The sequence below is a fragment of the Bos javanicus genome, chromosome 1 (genome assembly GCF_032452875.1).
Source record: "Bos javanicus breed banteng chromosome 1, ARS-OSU_banteng_1.0, whole genome shotgun sequence".
In the NCBI taxonomy this organism is placed as follows: domain Eukaryota; kingdom Metazoa; phylum Chordata; class Mammalia; order Artiodactyla; family Bovidae; genus Bos; species Bos javanicus.
In genome coordinates this window covers 68,334,870-68,357,770 of record NC_083868.1, presented here as the reverse complement: position 1 = coordinate 68,357,770, position 22,901 = coordinate 68,334,870, and the positions used below count along the sequence as shown (strand labels likewise).

General features: G+C 47.9%; 1 protein-coding gene across 4 annotated transcripts in view; it reads left to right on the top strand.

Annotated features, from left to right (window-relative positions):
* MYLK (myosin light chain kinase) overlaps window positions 1–22,901 on the top strand; it is a 281,600-nt gene that overhangs the window by 149,945 nt on the left and 108,754 nt on the right. For all 4 annotated transcript variants that reach the window (XM_061408285.1, XM_061408344.1, XM_061408131.1 and 1 more), the window contains exons 4-11: window positions 3,621–3,669; window positions 4,785–4,950; window positions 5,865–6,030; window positions 8,072–8,090; window positions 8,756–9,291; window positions 9,808–10,014; window positions 15,550–15,684; window positions 18,751–18,903. In XM_061408285.1, the coding sequence (XP_061264269.1) occupies window positions 3,621–3,669; window positions 4,785–4,950; window positions 5,865–6,030; window positions 8,072–8,090; window positions 8,756–9,291; window positions 9,808–10,014; window positions 15,550–15,684; window positions 18,751–18,903 (1,431 nt within the window). The remainder of the gene's footprint in view (window positions 1–3,620; window positions 3,670–4,784; window positions 4,951–5,864; window positions 6,031–8,071; window positions 8,091–8,755; window positions 9,292–9,807; window positions 10,015–15,549; window positions 15,685–18,750; window positions 18,904–22,901) is intronic.

Sequence of the window (22,901 nt, the reverse complement as noted above, 5' to 3'; positions counted from 1 at the left end):
AAGAACTGACTAGTTGGCATTCCTCCAGTGTTATCTGGCATCTTGACTGCAATTGTCAGTTGAGGCCTCCCGGAACAGGTCTTTCCTTTTATCTGCCTATAACTTCTTTTAACCTTGAAAAGAGAATTTAATGAGAAGAACTAAACCCACATTATGGGGTGAAAAATATACACAGCTAGTTTAGTTCAGTTCAGTTGCTCAGTCGTGTCAGACTCTTTGCAACCCCATGGACTGCAGCATGCTAGGCCTCCCTGTCCATGACCAACTCCCGGAGCTTGCTCAAACTCATGTCCATTGAGTCAGTGATGCCATCAAACCATCTCATCCTCTGTCGTCCCCTTCTCCTCCTGCCTTCAATCTTTCCCAGCATCAGGATCTTTTCAAATGAGTCAGTTCTTCACATCAGGTGGCCAAAGTATTGAAGTTTCAGTTTCAGCATCAGTCCTTTCAATGAATATTCAGGACTGATTTCCTTTAGGATGGACTGGTTGGACCTCCTTGCAGTCCAAGGGACTCTCAAGAGTCTTCTCCAACACCACACTTCAAAAGCATCAATTCTTCGGCTCTCAGCTTTCTTTATAGTCCAACTCTCACATCCATACATGACCACTGGAAAAATCAAAGCTTTGACTAGATGGACTTTTGTTGGCAAAGTAATGTCTCTGCTTTTTAATATGCTGTCTAGGTTGGTCATAACTTTTCTTCCAAGGAGCAATGTCTTTTAATTTCATGGCTTCAGCCACCATCTGCAGTGATTTTGGAGCCCCCCAAAATAAAGTCTGTGACTGTTTCCACTGTTTCCCCATCTATTTGCAATGAAGTGATGGGACCAAATGCCATGATCTTAGTTTTCTGAATGTTGAGCTTTAAGTCAACATTTTCACTCTCCTCTTTCACTTTCATCAAGATGCTCTTTAATTATTCTTCATTTTCTGCCATAAGGGTGGTATCATCTGCATATCTGATGTTATTGGTATTTCTCCCAGCAATCTTGATTCCAGCTTGTGCTTTACCCAGCATGATATACTCTGCATATAATTTAAATAAGTAGGGTGACAATATACAGCCTTTATGTACTCCTTTCCCGATTTGGAACCAGTCTGTTGTTCCATGTCCGGTTTTAACTGTTGCTTCTTGACATGAATACATATTTCTCAGGAGGTAGGTCAGGTGGTTCAGGTGGTATTCCCATCTCTTCAAGAATTTTCCATAGTTTGTTGTGGTCTACACAGTCAAAGGCTTTGGCATGGTCAATAAAGCAGAAGTAGATATTTTTCTGGAACTCTTGCTTTTTTGATGATCCAGTGGATGTTGGCAATTTGATCTCTGGTTCCACTGCCTTTTCTAAATCCAGCTTGAACATCTGGAAGTTCACAGTTCACGTACTGTTGAAGCCTGGCTTGGAGAATTTTGAGCATTACTTTGCTAGTGTGTGAGATGAGTGCAATTGTGTGGTAGTTTGAGCATTCTTTGGCATTGCCTTTCTTTGGGACTGGAATGAAAACTGACCTTTTCCAGTCCTGTGGCCACTGCTGAGTTTTCCAAATTTGCTGACATATTGAACGCAGCACTTTCACAGCATCATCTTTTAGGATTTGAAATAGCTCAACTGGAATTCCATCACTTCCACTAGCTTTGTTCATAATGATGCTTCCTAAGGCTCACTTGACTTTACATTCCAGGATGTCTGGCTCTAGGCGATTGGTCACACCATCATGATTATCTGGGTCATGAAGATCTTTCTTGTATAGTTCTTCTGTGTTTTCTTGCTACCTCTTCTTAGTATCTTTTGCTTCTGTTAGGTCCATACCATTTCTGTCCTTTATTGTGCCCATATTTGCATGAAATGTTCCCTTGGTATCTCTAATTTTCTTGAAGAGATCTCTAGTCTTTCCTATTCTATTGTTTTCCTCTATTTCTTTGCATTGATCACTGAGGAAGGCTTTATCTCTCCTTGCTATTCTTTGGAACCCTGCATTCAAATGGGTATATCTTTCCTTTTCTCCTTTGCCTTTCCCTTCTCTTTTCACAGATGTTTATAAGGCCTCCTCAGACAACCATTTTGCATTTCTTTTTCTTGGGTATGGTCTTGATCACGGCCTCCTGTACAATGTCATGAACCTCTGCCATAGTTCTTCGGGCACTCTATCAGATCTAACCCCTTGAATCTATTTGTTACTTCCACTGTATAGTCGTAAGGGATTTGATTTAGGTCATAGCTGAATGGTCTAGTGGTTTTCCCTACTTTCTTCAATTTAAGTCTGAATTTGGCAATAAGGAGTTCATGATCCGAGCCACAGTCAGCTCCCGGTCTTGTTTTTGCTGACTGTATAGAGCCTCTCCATCTTTGGCTGCAAAGAACATAATCAATCTGATTTTGGTGTTGACCATCTGGTGATGTCCATGTGTAGTATTTTCCCAGCTAGCTAAACAGTTACATTAAGGGGAAGCACAGGTCCAACAATTGCCCACCCAGATGGAACCACAGTGTGAATGTGATGCCACTCTTGTTATTAACTCTTTTTCGCTGAGGTCTTGGTATAACCTTAAACCAGATATGGCTGAGGAAAGTGCTCAGCCATGAGCTTCGTCCTCCACTCCTATGTGCCTATGCATTCATGTAAGTGTGATCCGTGCTGGGATTTAAGAAAGTTTCCCCTTTTCCAGGAAACCCCCTGCAGATCTCCCACTGCAGCTGCCTGCTGTTATCAGGGAATGACTTCTACCCTTTCCATGCATGCTTTGGGTGGAGTTTTATAAACATTCCCAGCCTATCACAAAAAGATAGCAACTTTCAAGCCTATTGTCATCTCAAAAATTTCCTCCTCTCCCCTTCCCCATTCCTCAAAAATATCCTAACCACTTTGTGGCCACTTCCTGGTCACATTGTGAGTTGCTCCTACCAGCAGCAGCATTTAGATAAAGGAGGTGACACCAGCCACCTGGGTCTGCTATTTAACTGCTTCCTACCCAGCACAGCAGCACCACACCCAGGACCAGCAGTGCCCAGTGTCCTGCTGGTGCAGGTTCTGGGAGGTACCGGCATCACTGGAGCCCCTCTCCAGTGATCTGCTTGTTCCAGCTGGACAGATACTGCTGTTTGCTGGGCCTTGAGTGGGGCAGTGAGTGGGTCCGATGGGAACAGACTTGGCAAGAGTGATGCATGTGCATCTCCCTGCTCCATTCAGTTGGCTCCTTTTCTGTAGAGGTCCCAATTTCCACAGGGCATCCCCAAAGTGGAAGGTCCAAGAACATGTAACTGCTCAGCAGAATGGTGGAGTGTTCTAGAACAGGCAGATTGGGATGCTTTCTTGTACCATTACTGGCTCTGTGACTCAAGAGGGTGACTTCATATCTCTGAATCTCATTTTTTCCCACCAGCTTAAAAAATATAGAAGGATTATGTGATACCAGTCTCCTTAAATTATTGCAGGAAATCCATGCACTGATACATGTAAAGTGACCACCATACAGCCTGACCCAGTACAGGCTCAATCAGGGTGAACTGTTACCGTCATTATCTCACCCCATACTCCTTGTTGACTCCCTGACTTTTGTTGCTCCAAGTTGGTAGCTCAGACTTGGCTCTTCAAGCCTTTCTCTTTGTTTTCTACTTGCAGGGAGCTTTGTGAAGAAGCCTGGTCAGCCTGTTGTTTCCAAAGCCTTGGGGTAAGTTCTGGGGTGTTCAACCCAGGGTAAGGGCTGGATTGGCTCCTGTTGCCTTGACACAACAGCCTGGGAAGCAAGTTTTCTCAAGCACCCCAGGTTGTAACTAAAGCAGGAGCCTACTGGGGTTTGACATGTCATTCACACAGCCCTCCCAACCCTGTGGCCTCTGTGGATCGCTCCTTTGGTCCAACTAAATGGAAGTGGGCTATATGGACATAGTCTGCAGGAGTCTCTAATAACCGAGACCAGAGTCAGAAGACCTAAAATAAACAGACTTAGAAGAGGCAATCAATATGTGACTTTTCTTATGGCAAGTAAACCTATATTGGCAAGGGTAAATAAAAATGGCTGCTGTAACAAACAAGCCTCTAAATCACAAAGGCTTAACACAAGCAAAGTTTCTTTCTTACTCAAGCAAAATCAGTTCATATTTTCTCAGACAAGTGGAGAACCTTCCAACCAAATTTCAGGGACCCAGGATCCTTCCATTTTGTGGCTCCATCATCTCTTCGGCAGAACCCTCTGCATCTAGCCAGAAGAGAATCACATAGGAGGTTTTGAATGGTCCAGCCTAAAAGTAGCACATAGTGCTTCTGCTTTCTGTTCACAGTCTGTTGGCCAAAACCTAGGCTTTGGCCAGAGTTCGGTAGAATTCAGGTGTACCTAAATTCACTGGACTTCCCAGGTGACTCAGTGGTAAAGAATCCACCTGCCAATGCAGAAGTTGCAAGAGACATGGGTTCAATCCCTGGGTCAGGAAGATTCCCTGTAGTAGGAAATAGCAAACCACTCCAGTATTCTTGCCTGGAAAATCCCATGGACAGAGGAGCCTGGCAGGCTACAGTCTATGGGGTCACAAAGAGTTGAGCATGACTGAGTAACTGAGCGGGAGGAGGAGCACAAATTCAAGGGGCTAGTAAATGAAGACTAGCCGAATGCTCAGGAGGTAGAGGAAATAGTTTTTGGTGCCACAGATATTTTCCAGGAATGTATTTGAGGCACAGAATTGGGAAGGTTTCCCTTTGCTGGTTTCTGAGCCCATCTTAAGTGACTTGGGTGGGAATAGACAGAAAAGGATCTGCATTGCTGTGGATTTCCTGCTGATCTTTTCCCAGGGACAGATTTGCACCCCCTGCCATGGAGACCCGTCCTAGCATCTGGGGAGAATGTCCACCAAAATTTGCTACCAAGCTGGGCCGAGCGGTGGTCAGAGAAGGACAGATGGGGCGGTTCTCCTGCAAGATCACTGGCCGGCCCCAGCCACAGGTCACCTGGCTCAAGGTAGGGTTCTGTCTGCCCTGACTCTGGGTGAGATCCCTGGGCTAGCGGGACTCTGTCTTCCCAATCAGTCCCTGCCACTTCAACTGTAGACGGCCCTCGAGTTTCTCCTGGCTTTGGTAGCCATGCCTGTTCTTGCCCCTGTGCACGTACTCTCCCTGTCACTCAGCCCACAATGTCCTGTAATCCACATGCTCACAGAACAGCATAAAACTTCTGAGTCAAGACAGACCTGACCATGTCAAGAGAGTGGACTTTGAAGTCTGGGGCTGATTTCAAGCCATAGCTCCCTGATTCACAGAGCATGTGATGCTGGGAAGACATTGGTCTTTTAGAACCCAGGTTTCCTTATCTGTGAGGCAGAGATAATGCCACCAACCTCAAAATACTGTTGGGAGGCTCCACGTGGGCGTGCCTTATAAATCACTGGGGCTAGACACTGCGAAGACAGAGGTGGGAAGCAGGGGAGAAGGGGATGAGTGGGTGTAAACAGGGCAGCGAGGAGGTCAAAGCCAGGGAGAGTAAGCTTTTCACGGGTGGAACTCCTGGATAAAAATGAGCGATGGGTGCCTTTTCCCTGTGTCCTGATTCTCCTGTTCTGACCCTGGAACATCATTAAAAGGAAGAGGGAGGCAAAGGAGAACTAAAGCGAGGAATGTAGAATTTTCCACCTCAAACTCAGACTCCTTTCAAACAGGTTCCATGTACCTTCTCTCAGCTGGACAGAACACCACAGCGCATCCATAGAGCAGAGTCAGGGCCCTTGGGTGGCCCTCAGGCTGCTGTCTGAGATGACAGAGCGCAGAGAAGTGGGCCCTGCTGCCTGCCTGGTGTCTGTCCCATGCGGATTGGCAGCAGACAGGACAGAGCTGAAAGGTGAGCAGTTTTTCTGACCAAGCTGCCTGTGCCGTCCACAGGGAGATGTTCCCCTGCAGCCCAGTGCTCGTGTGTCTATGTCTGAGAAGAATGGGATGCAAGTCCTGGAAATCCACGATGTCACCCGAGATGACGTGGGAGTATACACGTGCATGGTGGTGAACGGGTCAGGGAAGGCCTCCATGTCTGCTGAGCTTTCCATCCAAGGTACAGTCCAAGCTCTCCATCCAAGGGCTGTGGGAGGGCTATTGCAGAGCTGTCCCTTCCGGGGTCCCTAAAGGACCTAGAAGGAGCTGCTTGTTCATTACACATCTGTGTGTTACATGTGTCACACTTATGTACTCAGGTATCCATCCCCAGGTCAGCATCTTGAATCAGAAGAATGGGTGGGCGAGTAGCACAGATGCAGCGAAGGAGGAAGATACTTCACCCGTGTCTGCACATCTGGGTTCAGTTTTTCCTTCTTGCTCAGACTCCTTTTTTATTTACATTTTTAATTGCCTTTTGGAAGAGTGCACATTGCTAGTGTCTTCCCATCACCTCGTATTTACCCAGCCTAAAATTTATCTCAGCGTCCTTCAGATCAGGTGCTCCCTCAACTTAACTCTTCCCTTCTCACAGGACTGGGCATTTCAGACCAGCTTTGGCCCCTGTCTCTTCCTTGCTACAGTCATCAGCCCCAATTAGCTCTTCTCTTGAAATCTCTCTGTGTATGATTCCCCATTCCATTCCCCTTGGTTCTGCCAAGTCCAGCCTGGGGAAACTGGGATGTGTGGACAGAGAGGACGACTGAGGTCACTCCATTTGAGTGGGTTGGTATTTATGGATCAGGGAGTAAGACAACCCTCACTTTCTATTCTTCCTTTCTTACCCTTATCTCTTGTATGACTTTCCTCTTCTCCATCTCCTTCCTTCCTCAGAAAGTATCCCTCCTTGCTCTCTTCATGTTTTTGGCCCAAGTATTTTTACTACCCACAGAAACAAATTTATTCTACATTGCAACCCAGGATGTGTGTGTGTGTGTGTGTGTGTGTGTGTGTGTGTGGTGTGTGTGTATGTCTAGTTGCTCAGTCATGTCCGACTCTTTGTGACCCCATGGACTGTAACCTGCCAGGCTCCTCTGTCCTTGGGCATTCTCCAGGCAAGAATACTGGAGTGGGTTGCCATGGCCTCCTCCAGGGGATCTTCCCAACCCAGGAATCTAACCCAAGTTTCCCACATTGCAGACGGATTCTTTATCATCTGAGCCACCAGGGAAGCGATATATAAAAACATACACATATACAAATACATATACACATATATTACTAAAACCAGTTTCATGAAACAATCCTGAGCATTATATACAATATGTGCTGGCATTTTCTCTTCTCCTCTACTTCATTAAGGGGAAAAAACCCTTTTTCTGACCATAGGCTTTGGCTTCACAACTCACTACGGTCTCAGGATCCTACCGTTTTAGTCTCCCTCCTCTACTCTCCCCAGCACTGAATTAAAGAACTGATCCCTTCTGATGCAATTAATGCCAGAATGGTGTGTTTCCTGGGATGTGTTTGAAAATACTCCCAGAAAAAGTCCCTCAAAAACAAAACAGAGAGATATAGATAAGATTGGCAAAATGTTGCTATTTGCCTCACCAGGGTGTTGGCTTTCAGTGTTTGCCATATTCTTCTCAGTACTATTGTACATTTTGCAATTTTCCATAAAACATTTTTTAAAAATAATGTGGTAGAAAAATATATCTAGTAATAGTACATTTTTTTTCTTTGAAGAACTGAATAAAATTACACTTTTTCTGTACGTTTTAAAATGAAGCAGGTATTTGTCAAAAATTATTACCTTAAGGGGTTCTTTAGAGGGCCACATGCAAGTGGAACCGTGTGGGTTTGAAGTTTTGGGTAGGTGTTTATTTTTGTTTGTCTCTCCAACGGTTTTTGTTTCCTTCTTTGGGCTAGAGAACAGGAAGCTACTGTGCCCAGGGTGGGGCAGCAGAGGCTGTACATAGCAAAGGCCCAGGGCAGCGCTGGTAACTTAAGAGTGTCTGCAGGGCTCAGAGGAGTTTATCAGATTAACCCAGAAGTTCAGGACCAGGGGAGCTGAAAGGAGAGGGGGTGGAGGGCCACAGAGGAAGGTGAGCGCTTAGGAAGCCAAACTCTGTCATAAGTGAGAGATTCTTGTTTTATCACTTCCTGCTCCTGGTGTATACAACATTCCACTAACCGTCTTTCTACCTTCTCTCTTTTTCCAGGTTTGGACAATTCCAATAGGTATGTGTAGGCTTTGTGACTGTCATCGGTCCATCTCGAAATGCCCTGTTATAGAAAAGAGGGATTGTAATCAAGAAATGCCCTAAATTTCTGAGTCATTATATAGTGGGGAGAACCGCCTGTTTGAGGGGCGTTGTTTTATTTGGAATGTTTCATTTTCTATTGTAATTTGCTGCCTAGGTTCTGGGCCAGGCTTGCCATCAGTATTGAGACTCTTGAAGGCCCTGCTCAGTATCTTTACTAGTTAGCCATCATTAGGAAGGGCACTGCTCTGCAAGCATGCCCTCCATGTTCAAGGCCAGAATCCACCTGCTTGTTTTCTGGCTGGAAACTGAGCCAACTGCAGAGAAAGACTTTCGCTCTTCAGTTCAATTCAGCTCAGTCGCTCAGTTGTGTCCGACTCTTTGCGACCCCATGAATTGCAGCAGGCCAGGCCTCCCTGTCCATCACCAACTCCCGGAGTTCACTCAAACTCATGTCCATCGAGTCGGTGATGCCATCCAGCCATCTCATCCTCTGTCGTCTCCTTTTCCTTTCTCTCTTACTCTGTCCTAATTAGTGGGCTTTCATAATTCCTGGAGCCCGTGCTTGTGATGAGTAACTAGATGATTGTTCTCTTCCTTCTTCTTCTTCTGCCCCACCATCCATCCCTCACCACCAAACAGGTCACTCGTGAGAGGAACAAAGGTGGCCGGTACGGACATCAGGAAGGAAGTGACCAATGGAGTCACTCAGGGGTCCAAACCGGATGGCCTGGATGCTGCTGCCGAGAGTAAGAACCGCCCCAGCACCCAGCGAGGCGGCTCCCCGACCTGGGCCACAGGGAGCCAGCCTCAACCCCCCAGGGAATCTGAGCTGGAACCACTGGGGAACTCCCCCAGAAAGGGCCAGAGGGCCCCCGTCCTGCAAAAGACCTCCAGCACCATCACCCTGCAGGCAGCAAAAGTCCAGCTGGAGCCCAGAGCGCCAGTCCCAGGCACGCCCTGTCCTTCCAGAGAAGAGATGGAGGGGCCAGCTGCGTCCCCTCCAGACACCCTCTCCACCAGGCGGTCAGGCCTGGGAAGCCAGGACACCATGGGCAAGGTTGCTACCAGGAAGGTCCCCATGGAGAGCCAGAGGGACACCACGTTTCCCAAATTTGAGAACAAGCCCCAGAGCCAGGAGGTCAGTGAAGATGAGCCAGTCGAGTTCAGATGCGAGGGTGAGTAGAGCGGCCTGAGGTCTCTGGTATGCATCTGGTAGCCCCTCGGGCGGGGGGGCCACTCCCTTCCTTCAGCTCAGTGGTCGGAGCCTCCTGTATCCACCATCGCCTTGGACTAGAGTCCCCCACCCCGGCGAAGCACTTGATAGGGGTCTCCCCTCAGGAGGTGCTCCCTGCAGTGGCCCATTGTTCATGGTTGAAGAGAGCACTGACCCCGAACCCTGATTTTTAGCCCCCACCATGGGAAACCTGTCACCACCATGGCCACCAGGAACAAACCCCAGGGTCCCCTTCTGCAGGCTCTGGCTGGTCTGGAGGCCTGGTGTGTCACTTGGCACTCTCCTCCCAAAGGGCCCCGGCCTCTGTCTTGGGGAGGAGGGGGAGGGTAAGCGAGTAGGTTCCAGCCAGAGGGCAGTGGCATACCAGCTGAGCCCGCCCTCAGGCTCAGTCCCTTCATCACCCACTCCACCCCACAAGCACTCTTGGGGGCCTCACGTCCTTCACCTGGCCATGTAGTTTCAGGGATCCCAAAACCTGAAGTGACCTGGTTCCTGGACGGTGTCCCCGTGAGGAGTCAGGAGGGCAGCATCGAGGTTTACGAAGCTGGGGGGACCCATTACCTCTGCCTGTGGGGAGCCCGGGCCCGGGACAGCGGGAGCTACAGCTGCACAGCCACCAATGTCCGAGGCCAGGCGTCCTGTCGCTGGACCCTCCTGGTGAAAAGTGAGTACGTCCCTCAGGGTCCCCTGGCTTCTCTGTGGGAGGACCTTCATGGGGTGCTTCACACATGGCAGTGATGTCATCTCCTGCAGTCCCCTGCCCAGGGGGTACCACCCAAGAGAAACCATTCCTGCCTACTGGCTAAGGTCAAAGGCATTGCTCCAAGGGAGTGATTCCTGATGGGAATTCACAGCAGATCACCTCAGAATAGATAGGCCCAGCCCAGCTGTGAGCTACCTTTTTCTAGTTCCTCAGGTGCCTGTCTGAGGGCGCACTTTGAGCCAGACAGACACACTTAGAGTGACGTGAGGTGATATGGGTGCCCCTCTCTTCTGCTCATCGTAGTATCTGTTTATAAAAGTAGTGCATGTGCAGTGTGAGGAATTTAAACAATGTGCAATCGTATCGCTTGGAAATAAGCATTTTTTTAATTTTTAAAAATTAATTTGGCATTATGCTGTTTGTAAACTGGTTGCTATTCTAATTTGTTAATGTTCCATAGGCATTTTTCAGTATTCTTTCTATACTTATTATGTCATTTGAAAACATGCTTTGTAATGACTATATATTTCCTAAAATGATGTCTAGCCATGGCCTTATTGTTGTTTCCATTTAGATTGTTTTGACTGTTTCCAGTTTTTTCCTACTGTAACAAAACTGTTTTCAATAGTCTTCAGTTCAGTTCAGTTGCTCAGTCGTGTCTGACTCTTTGCGACCCCATGGACTGCAGCATGCCAGGCCATGCTGTCCATCATCAACTCCCGGAGTTCACCCAAACTCATGTCCATCGAGTCGGTGATGCCATCCAGCCATCTCATCCTCTATCGTCCCCTTGTCCTCCCGCCCCCAATCCCTCCCAGCATCAGGGTCTTTTCCAATGAGTCAACTCTTCACATGAGGTGGCCAAAGTATTGGAGTTTCAGCTTCAGCATCAGTCCTTCCAATGAACACCCAGGACTGATCTCCTTCAGGATGGACTGGTTGGATCTCCTTGCAGTCCAAGGGACTCTCAAGAGTCTTCTCCAACACCACAGTTCAAAAGCATCAATTCTTCGGTGCTCAGCTTTCTTTATAGTCCAACTCTCACATCCATACATGACCACTGGAAAAACCATAGCCTTGACTAGATGGACCTTTGTTGGCAAAGTAATGTCTCTGCTTTTTAATATGCTATCTAGGTTGGTCATAACTTTCCTTCAAGGAGTAAGTGTCTTTTAATTTCATGGCTGCAATCACAGTCTGCAGTGATTTTGGAGCCCCAAAAAATAAAGTCTGACACTGTTTCCACTGTTTCCCCATCTATGTCCCATGAAGTGATGGGACTAGATGCCATGATCTTAGTTTTCTGAATATTGAGTTTTAAGCCAACTTTTTCACTCTCCCCTTTCACTTTCATCAAGAGGCTTTTTAGTTCCTCTTCACTTTCTGCCATAAGGGTGGTGTTATCTGCATATCTGAGGTTATTGATATTTCTCCCAGCAATCTTGATTCCAGCTTGTGCTTCTTCCAGCCCAGCGTTTCTCATGATGTACTCTGCATATAAGTTAAATAAGCAGGGTGACAATATATAGCCTTGACGTACTTCTTTTCCTATTTGGAACCAGTCTGTTGTTCCATGTCCAGTTCTAACTGTTGCTTCCTGACCTGCATACAGGTTTCTCAAGAGGCAGGTCAGGTGGTCTGGTATTCCCATCTCTTTCAGAATTTTCCACAGTTTATTGTGATCCACACAGTCAAAGGCTTTGGCATAATCAATAAAGCAGAAATAGATGTTGCACCCACCTATCTCTCTGTGAGATTTCCCCCTACTTTAAATGCTATTTAGGGACCCTAGAGCCATGTCCTACTGTTGAGGAAATTAGTAAACCGCAAGGGTAGAGCCAGCACATTTCAGGCTGTTGGAAAACTTATGAGACAAATAACCTTCACTTACTTTTTCAGCAAGTAAGTTGCAAACAAAAAGGAAAGAAGGGACAGCCTGTAAGAAACTTAACTGAAAAGACACAGGAGACACCAATAATCACAATACCTGGACTTTGCATGGATTCTGATTGAGATACCTTAAAAAAATTTTTATAAGAAAATCAGGAAAATTTGAGCATTGATAAGATATTCAATATAAAGGAATTAGTGCTATTTTTAAGATGTGATGATGGAATCTGTGGTTTTTTTTCAAAGTCTGCATATATTAGATATATAAGTTGAGTTACTTACTAGTGAAATGATAGAATTTCTGATCATATCAGAATCCATGTGTGTTGAGACTTGGTGTAGGGTATGAATGAAGTGAGACTGGCCATTATGAAAGTTGAAAAACAAGTATATGATGATTCACTAGACAACTTTTGTATGTTTCTGTCTACTGTTGTGTGTGTTTGAAATTTGTTATAATAAATGTTTCCAAAAAAAAGAACCTAGTTCATTCACACAGTAGGATGCCGTGCAGCCAGTGGAACAAATGGGCCTGACCTGTAGACTCTGGTGGTGAGACCTGTCCAAGTGGGGATGACCCAAGCGCAGAGAGGATCGTGTGTATCATATGCTGCTTGCGGTAAAGGGGGGAAAATCTATGTACACAAAGCAAACTGATGCTTGTATGTGCATAAACATTTCTGGGGAGGCCCCCAATTTCCTTTAGGAAGAGAAAGTAGGGGTCTGTAGGAAAGGGTGAGAGATAGTCTTGTTTTTCACTGTGTACTATTAACTTGCTTCTTAATTGGGAATTTTACTACATTTGTGAATTCCTTTGCAAGGAATATTGCCCATTCATTTGGAGGTGGAAGTGCCTGTAGGCAGAGGTCCCAGGTCAGGAAACCTGACCTTCATCTTTCGGGGCTATGTGTTAGGGTGGGGGACTCACTTGGCATCATGGCCACCAAAGGTTAAAAAAACAACAGGCTTTGGTTGGAGCATTAGCTATTATTATTAAATGGAAACTATGCATTGAGCCTGTACCTACACAAATTGGGAGTGGAAGACAATGTTGATTTTAAGCCATCACAGAGCTGAGGGAGAGGGTAGAAACTGGGCATGCCACAAAGCTTGCTGTTCTTACCAAGATTCAGCTGCATGATCGTTTTAGAATGAAAGTTCCTCAGAATGCTGCAAGTCTTTGGTTAATTTCCAGAGTTCTGAGAAAGCTGATGTTGAGTACTTTGCCAGGGCTCTTGCTCCTTGTCTGGTGGAGAACTTAATGGGAGTCCTAAGTCCTCCATCCCAGAAGTCTGGCTTGCCTGCCTTTCTCCTTGGCTGTTCTGAAGTCTCCAGAAGGCTTCACCAAGATGCAGGCATCTAACACCTCTTTCTCTTTCTTCCTATCACTGCAGAAAAGCTGCCTGCTTCCCTTACCAAGACTTCTTCCATCCTTCCCAGGCCCACAAGAAATCATGTCTAATAATGATTGACCTTCCCACCATTTCTTCAGTCTCTCCCCTCTCCTTATCTAGAGACCCCTTTCTCCTCCCTACAGGCATGATCTGGTCCCACCTCATCTAAAAAGGAAAAGAAAATCTTCCCTCTGCCTCACTGCCCCTTAAGTTCCCAAGTTTTCTACTTCTTTTACCCCAAAACTTGCTGCTAGTCCAGTCTCTCTGTGCCCAGCTTCCATCTGATGATAAGAGCTAACACCGCCCTGAAAGCCTGTGGAATGAGTCAGGCTTTATGCTCAAGACTTTACTTGCATGACTTCATTTGGTAATCTCAACAATCTTAAGAGATAATCACAGTTACACCCATATTCCAAATGAGAATACTGAGCTGTAGTGAGGTTAAGCGACTTGCTCAAGGCCCCATGCCTTGTAAAAAAAAAAAAAAAAGCATATTCCTAACCCATGTTGGTCTGACACAAAAGCCCATGTTGTCTGCAGTTGCTGCTAAGGGGATTTCTCTAATGAGGGAAGTCGAGGCCTCCTGGGAGCAAAGGGGTAGAGGTGGTGTCTCCCCTCACTTGCCTAGGTAAGCTAGCATCCCTTCACCCTGTACCTGTCCATTCAGATGTGCCACATTCTGACTGTAGCTGTGTTCCCACTGCCTGCTCTCCTTTTAGGGTCTCCCTGGGCTAGAGGAGGAGGTGTGGATGTAGAGTCAGAGAATTGGGTGTGAAGCCTTGCTTCGCCACTGGGCTTAACTGTGGGAAATTATTAACTTCATCTGTAAAACGAGCTAAAGATAGCAGTCTCGTGGCATTGTCACTGTCACCTCTGGAAAAGTACCTAGTAAGCCCTCGAATATTAGTTTTTGCCCTAAAACCTTTGTACTCTCAATATAATAGAGTTTTCCGCTCATCACTGTATTGAATAGCTTCTCTGAAGAGTACCACTGGGCTATCGTCTCATCACAAAATCCAGTTGCCTTAAATCAGCCACCTGGACTCTTCTGCAGCATGTTCTGGTTGTCGTAGAAAAGGTTTTCTATCCCCATTGCTCTTAATTATGGCCCCCAAGCAAAACGTTCTCCAACTCACCTATGCAGAAGTCTTCTGTAGAGTTCAGCTCAGTGGTTCTCAATGAAAATGTGGGGAATTGAGGCCCCCAGTGCTTCTGAACTACTGGTCTAGATTAGAAAACTAGAACTCATGTAAGTCCTTGTCATTTGATCCTGTCTTGGACTTGAAAAAAAAATAACTATAATAATTTAAAATTGAAATGTCCTCACCAGTGGGCATGTGGTCTTTCCAAGTAAAAAGATATTCACAAGAGTGTTCAGGGTCTTTTTGTTACATACAATATTTTAGTGTTCATCCTTGTATCTTTTGAGTAAACCATAACAGAATACTTCTAATGTATAAATACATTTTGGGGGATTTTTTTCTGTTTTTTTTTTAATACTTTTAAAATATGTGGACCATTTCTAAAAGTTTTTATTGAGTTTGTTACAGTATTGCTTCTGTTTTATGTTTTGGGTGTTTGGTCACAAGGCATGTGGGGTCTTAGCTCTCCAACCAGGGATCAAGCCCACACCTTCTGCATTGGAAGGCAAAGTCTTAACCACTGGACTGCCAGGAATGTCCCTATAAATTGTTTTTTGAGTCAGTTTAGGTGATTTATGTTTTCCTTAAAAAATCTATTTTATCCATGTTTTCAATCTAATGAAACATTTCAGCCAAGGATTTTTAAAATTAAAAAAAAAAAAGTGTGCAGGGTCTGATGGGACACTTCAACAACAATATAAGACAGGAGAAAGTAGAATAAGACCAAGATAAAGGGATGAAGGAGCTCGGTGGATGCTCCAGGACAGTGAAAGTCCAGACAAGACAGGAGGGACCTGCGTCCTGGAGAAGAGGCTGGCCCGGTCCTGAGTACTTCCAGACGTGGAGTGTCTTGTGATGATGAAAAAGACCCTGCAGTCACCCTGCTTCAGGCTCCAAGTCTCCACATGGTGGTACTGCCTGCTTCCCTGTGTGATGATGGATGAGGCAAAGCCAGGCCACTGAGAAAGCAAGCCCTGGGTGCCCAGAGCAGTGAGGTGGCTGGCTGTGGTCAATCCGCAGCCTGGGCCGGTGGTGATCTGAGACGGCCTGTCTGTCCTTTGCCCTCACAGAGCCAGCTGTGATGGAGGTGGCCCCGTCATTCTCCAGTGCCCTGAAGGACTGCACCGTCGTTGAGGGTCAGGACTTTGTGCTGCGATGTTCAGTGCAGGGGACCCCATTGCCTCGAATCACTTGGCTGCTCAATGGTGAGACCCCCTGCTCCAGCCCCCCAAGCCTTTGGCCTTGCCTGAATTCCTGCTTAGCTTCCCCATATATCACTCTGAATTATTTATGCATGAGAAAGAAGCATGGAGTATAGAGCGAGCATGGGACCTGGGAGTCTGCCAATGCCTGGCTGGGGACACCGGGCAAGTTTTACCCCTCTCTGAGCCTTGAGCTCCTCATCTACAAGAATGAGGCCACCTACCTTTCAGGGTGCTGATTGTGAAAGTCAAATTAGATTCCTTATATACAACAGTTGATGAGATGCCTGGCACATAGGTGCACAAGCAATTTAGCTTCTTTTCATACAGCCAGGCTCACAAGTAGGCTCTCAGTAAATATTTGTTGAGTCAATAAGTGAACAAAAAAACCCACAAATTAATGAACCACACTAGCAGTTGCTCATGGGATCTTGCCTTTTATTTAGTGGCAGGTGATTTAGGGGTTCATAGACCAGTAATTCTTTTTAACAATATAGTCCTATGGAAACATAGGACTTTCTCAACTTTCTTTTTGCCAAGTAAAGTCCTTTGGACAAAAAAATAATTATTACATATTATCACCCTTCTCTCTCTCTCTCTCTTTTTGTTTTAAAGAAAAAAGCCTTTAAATTCCAAAAGTGTATATGGGAGAACTCTATCACTAGGACTGAAATAGTCCATAAAATTGATGAAGTTGAATTGCTCTGCTTTGGGGGGACCTTAGGGGAGGCTGAAAGGGCGCCTGCCCTTGTCCTCCTCTGTACTGAGTGGTTGGGTGACCCTGGATGCCCCACTTTACTGCCCTGGGCATCAACCTCTTTATTGGTGTGGAGATGGATTGGAACAGAGGTTTAGGGTCTCTACCAGCTCTCGCAGCTGATGGAATGAACGCTTTAAGGGGTCGGCAGCACATCACCCGTACACCAAATAGTCCCCGGGCATCTCTGCACTGTTACCATGTTGTCATGAACCTGCCTCGTCAGTATGGTTTGCTCAGGCTTTGCTAGAAATGATCTTTAGTCAGCGTAGGAAGTGGCCTTGGTGTCTCCCTATCTGTGGACTTCTTGGGCAGAGAGGTGAGAATGGGGGTCTCCTCCTCCACCCCTTACTACTGACAGAGCTCCTGTTGGATCCCACGACTGTCGGCACAGAGGTGGCCTCCTTGCAGCTGGAACACAGCATGGATGTTAAAGGCTAGGAACAGATCTGAACAAGAACATTTCCCTCCCGCTTGGCTCAGGGTCCAGGCCAGGCGTCAAGAAACATTGTCTATAAAGGGCCAGATGGTAAATGTGTCCAGCTTTGCACGCCACACAGTCTCTGTCACAACTACTCAATTCTGCTGTCATGGCACAAAACACAGCCAGAGACCATATGTAAATGAACGCAATAAAACTTATTTATAGACACAAATGTGAATTCATATAATTTTCACACACGTCATGAAATACCCCTCCCTTGATTTTTTCCCAACATTTAAAATATGTAAAAACTATCCTTTACTTTCAGACTGTACAAAAACAGGCTTCAAGTGGGATGTAGCCTAGGAGTAGGAGTTTGTTGACCTCTGATTTACGCTTCTCCAGACTGAAAGACAACCCACCTTCTTCCTCTTGAATCTTGGTATTTTCACACTGATCCCACTAGAGGGCGATCATGCACAAGTCGGGGACCCTTGGTCGCCAACTCTGGTTTTACCAGTCTTGGAGCTGTGTCACCCAATTCTGAGTGCCCTGAGCCAACAACTCCTTTCTGGGGCCACCGTTGCACCCCATGCTTGAGGAGTCAAAATGAGCTATGCTCCAGTAAAAGGGGAGCTCTCAAACAGCTTGCCAGTACAGATTTCGACAGCAGAGGCATTTTGCTGGCAGTTGGGGAATATACTGGCATTCTCAAGAAACAAGAGCTTTTAGGGACACACACACGCACACACACAGAGCAGTGTTCAGTCCTGACAGTAGCAGGATCCTGGCCCCTTGGGTCTCCCAGCCCCCAGCCCCACCTCTGTGAAGTGCATCGGGCCAACGGAATCTCTTCCCTCTGGCCCTGTGGCTGGCTTGGCAGTCTCTGTCTTGGAGATATGAGTGTTGCTATGAGCAGAAGAAAACATTGCATCGTGCAGAGAAGACCTCCTTCTGCCCTTTCTCCCTCTCCCGCTGCCCACCCCTGTTTTACGAAGTGCAAACCAGGACCCTGGGGCTGACGGGAAGGATCTGATAGCTGCTTCCTATATGGTGAATGGACACATTCCTGCTCTAAGGCCAGGACCTTCAGTAATGAAATTTTCTTTTTTCCTGGAAATGAAAACTCACATCCCGAGATAATAAAATCCTGGGAACGTATAACATTAAGGAAACCACTGAATTTCATGGCACACACTTCTGTCTCCATGTAGGACTTTATGGGACCTGAATAAAGGGCCTCTCATGCAAGGGACTCTTGGACGAAGGGGCCAGAGTTGTTTTTTTAATCCCCTGTCTTTATCTTTTCTGTGAATCCTAAAATGCAACTCATTGCAGCATTAGGTTGAGGGCGAAGAATCGCTTCCGATAAATATCTGCAGTGGGAAATAGGCTCATTGTTTCTGGAAACATCTAAAAAGAGCTGGGAGCCTCATGTGCAGTCTGGGTGAGGTCCATTCTGCCTGAGGCTGGGCTGTGGGCCAGGTGACCCTGTGAGATTCTTTCCAGGCTCAGAATAATGTGAAGTCTAGGATGTGTATCTGGGGACTATTTATTTAAACAGAATGCACAGAACTCTGTCCCTTTCCTGCTTGTATTCTAAATGCCTCTAGAATCTCTCCTCCAAGTCCTACCAGCCCCAGTCTTGTTCCTCCACCCTCACAATCACCCCTTCTCCTTCACCTCCCTGGCTCCTGCCTCTTTCTCTCCCCCTTGAGCCTCTGTCCAGCTGGCTGGGGGTGGTCCTAACACATCATGAACCCTCAGTGGGCCTGAGCAAGTGTGGGGAACCCCAGCGTCATGACAGCAGCCACCCTGCTGAGGACAGGACTCCCACCCCTCTGCCAGCTGCTCCCTGGCCTGAGCCCTCCTGTGCTTCTCTCCCCAGGACAGCCCATCCAGTACGCCCACTCCACCTGCGAGGCTGGCGTGGCCGAGCTCCACATCCAGGACACCCTCCCAGAGGATGATGGCACCTACACCTGTCTGGCTGAGAACACCGTGGGGCAGGTGTCCTGCAGCGCCCGCGTCACTGTCCAGGGTAGGAGCCTCTGGGCAGCCCTCTGTGTTGGCAGAAACACCTTTCCTGCCAACACATCTGCTTTGGAGAAAGGGCACCGCACCTGAAGGCAGGCAGGTGGAGGCAATGGCCTCCAGGAGCTCACAGTGTCCAGGGTCTGCCACCGGAGATGGATGTGCAAGCCCAGTCCTCCACCCCCACCCCACTGTGGCTGAGGGAAGATGCAGGGGAAAGAGGCAAAGACGCCCTTGGTTCTAGAGGCTTCCAGTCTGATAGGCAGAAAACCACACCCACTGAGAGAGGACGAGCTCCTGTAGGACTCAAGCTCTCACAAACGACCCCTCATGCACTGGGGGATGCGGGGACACCAGGTAACAGGTGCCGGTACTGAGGCTTCCAGAGAGCCCGTTTGTCCCCTGCTTCCTTCTGCCCTCCCTCCTCCCTGCCACCCAGGCTTGCTCTTGCACCTCAGCAGCCTGGTGTCCAGTAATCTGATTAGCATGGTCATCATGCATTGATCAGTGCCAAATGTTTAGTCCCAGAAGTCCCGGGGGGGGGAGCCACAGACTCAAGACAGTTGTCTGGGCTGTGGCATTGGCGGGCATGGTGACAGAGCTGGAGAAGGTCTTCTTGGGCAGGGTGTTCAGGTAAGCCTGATTCCCCACCCTCAGCTGGGCCTGGGCCCAGTGACTGGGGACTGAGTGCTTAGACCGGGTGTGGCGTGCCCTGCTTTGCCAGCAGCTCAGTAGGAGACACGCCATCTGGCTCTGTTCCCCCAGGCTCAGCCTCTTGGGGAGAGTCTTCTTGTATCTGAGCAGCAGCCTTCCAGGGGGCCTTAGAGGTGGTTTCGCTGAAAATGGGGAGGGAAAATCATATGTTGGTTACCTCACTAGATACTGTCACCTCACCTGTATTTTCTTGATTCTCAAAAACCCCAGAAGCCGGGTTGGAGGGGGCAGTGCTCTTCCTGTCTTTCACAGAAGGGTCTGGAGGTCTCAAGAAGTCAACGTCACTTGCCTCGTGAGCCACACTGGCCTTTGGAACCCAGATCTCCAAGCCCCTGCTCACTCCCTGTCCTTTTCCAGAGGGCAAGTCCCCTGGCCCCAGAGTGGGGATGACCCTCACCCCAGGGGCTAGGCAGTGTCACCCCCGAGGGGTAAAGGAACGGCACTGACAGCCTGTCTGCCTAGGAGGGAGACACGCTCTCCAGCCTCTCTGATTTCTCTGTGATTCCTCCCGAGTGCCTGACATGGAGTCACCACCTGGGGACTAGCTCTGCCTCTTCCCAGGAGGCCCTCGCATCCCTGCCTGACTGTGGCCCCAGGAGCTTGTCAGCCTCATTCTAGTTTACAGTCCATCTGTTCTTTCCTCACGGATCTCGCTCATGGCTGATTGAGGGGTCTGGGGAAATCTTGGATCCAGGCCAGAGTTGCTGCTCCCACCTTCCCCCACCCCTGGGCTCTCCTTGGAGGTCCAAGAGGCCTACCCCAAAGTGGTAGTGGTGGAGAGGGTCAGAGAGGTGCATGATGCTTGTGTGGTCTGAGGCCCCCTGGCTGGCTTCAGCCAAGGGCCCTGCTGATCCAGAGCCTGTCCTGGGCTGCCTGTGTTTAGATTGGATTAGAGGGACCCCACTGAGCTAACAGTCCCAGTGGAGGTGGGGGTCCCCAGAAGAGGGGCAAGAAGACTCTGGGGCCATCCTCCTCGCCCCCTAGGTCTGTGGGAGGAGTGGGACCTGGATGGTTGCCCATCCGAGCATGTTTCAAAGCAGAAACAGAGAGGTCCTGTCAAGGACTCTGCCAGAGCTGTTTGGATCTGCTCTGAAAACAGCCCTGAGTGAGCAGGACATCCCTCTAGTCCCCCCGCCCAGTGTGGGGTTTGACTGGCCTGTGAAGGCCAAACAGAGGCTCAACTACCATAAATGGTGAAGGAGGCTGTAAGACGTGGCCATGCTCCGGCCGCAGCGCTGGGCTGTCTGCACAGGATCGGGGAGGCCGAGCCTGGCACAGTGACACCCCTGGCTCCATGCCCAGGGCACCCGGGGGGCTCTGGTCCACGTCCCACACTGGCCTCAGCCATGGAGTTTTTCTTACTTTATTGGCAGCTTGTTTGGCTGCAGTCTCTGTGGTGGCTCAGAGGGTGGGAGATGACCGTAGTGGAGGAGTTTGTCCCATGCAGTGCCGACCACTGTCTTGGCCTCTCCCTCAGCTGCCCAGACCTGGCCTTTCTGTCCCCTCTGTGTGGCCACAGGCCACAGCTGGAGTGTGGACCAGGCTCCCTGGCTGTAAGTCCTGCCACTAGGCTGCTGCGTCCTGCGCTAGTGACGTGGGACGTGCTCAGGAGTCCCAGCCTTTAAGCAAGACGAACTCTTTCCAAATGGCAAGTCTAAGGAGCAGTGTTACCAAAGGATCAACTCTGCTGCACTGGGTGGTTGTTTTTCTGTCTGTCTGGTTGGTTTTGGTAAAAGGAAAGGAGAGTCAGAATTAGAGAAAGCCAGTGTTGGGCCAGACGCTAAAGCCATAGTCTGAGCACCCTGTTCAGGGAATTCTGGCCACAAGAGGGTGCCATTCATCAATACCTCTCCCTCCGCTGTTCTTGTTTCCAGGGAGGAGGGGTTCTAGGGCAACTTTTGCTGGAGGAGAGTTTAGCAGATCCTGCTGAAGGCCAGACATGGTGCTTTTTCTCACCGCTTTAGCCTTTTGCCAAGGTTTTGGCAGCATGGAGAAGTTGCTCACTCAGCATTCTGATGGACCTTCTGCACCCTCTTTTCCCTGCTCTGTTCTCTCCTCTGTAACCCCCTCCTCCCCAAATCTGACTAACTTCTTCCCACAAATGTCACTTCTCTTAACTGCTGTACCTCTCTTATCACAGTACTTACTTACAAGCAAATTTTTCCTGAGCACCTCCTTGGTCCTAAGCATTGTTCTGGGGAAGCTGCCATAAACAGAAAACAGGTCCTGTCTTCCTGCCTTTTACATTCTGATGGATGGTCCAGAGCTCGCTTAATCCAGTATTGACAAGTGCTATTAAGAAAATGGAAATAGAGAGGCGGTGGAAGGGATCCTTTCTTAGGTGCGTGCTAGAGGAGACCTCTTGGGAAAGGTGACATTTGAGGGGAGACCTCATGAACTGGAAAAAAGACTGCTCCAGGCAGGTGGTACAGCAAGTGCAAAGGCTCTGAGTTGGGAACAAGAGCAGCCTATTCAAGGGCCAGTGAGGCTGCAGCCAAGGGAGTGGGATAGGGGCAAGTGGTAGAGGTTAGGTTCACCAAGAGAGGCAGGGGTACATCATGCAAGTCTCTAGAAGGGCAATGAGGGGAGAAAGCGTTTTGTCCTAACATGAAATTTCCTCTAAATGCCTGTTCAACTGCCTTTTTTGCTAACCTGTTAGCTCCCTGCAGGCAGGGACCATGTCTCGTTATTGCATGTAGCACATGTCCTACTGTATGAACATGTGTTCAGTGAATGGATGAAGGAAAAATGGAGGTGGGTGAGTCTCTGTGGTAGTGCAGGGGGCATTCCCTCCACCTCCTCACTTGCCTGGTGGCTCAGGGCTCAAGGAGGTGCTCAGCAAACCTACACGCTAGCTCTCAAACGTCCCCCCAACAAATATTCCTGCTTTCCTCCTCCCGTACTAGGAAACAGTCCCCAGTAGTTAACCAGGCCATGAAAATCTTCCCTCCTGACCCAGGATAGAGCCCAAAGGATGATTAATCTAAATTCCTGCAGAACCCAGGAAGATGAGAGGAGAGTAAATATTTCAGTGTGTATGCACTGGTCATTGGTGCAGGGGCTTCCTTAGACTAGAATCTTTTTAATTTCTCTCACCTTGGAGTATCTTTGTCAAGGCTAAAATTCTTAAGTGACTATAGATTTATTAACCTGCTAATGTGCCCATTTAGACAGAGTGTCTCAGCCTAATGGTTTGTTTATTTAAGTGAAGGCCTGCTGGGCTCTTAAAGCACCAAAGGACATAAAATGTGGATAAGTTAAATTTTTAAAAACCCTGATTTCTAAAATAAA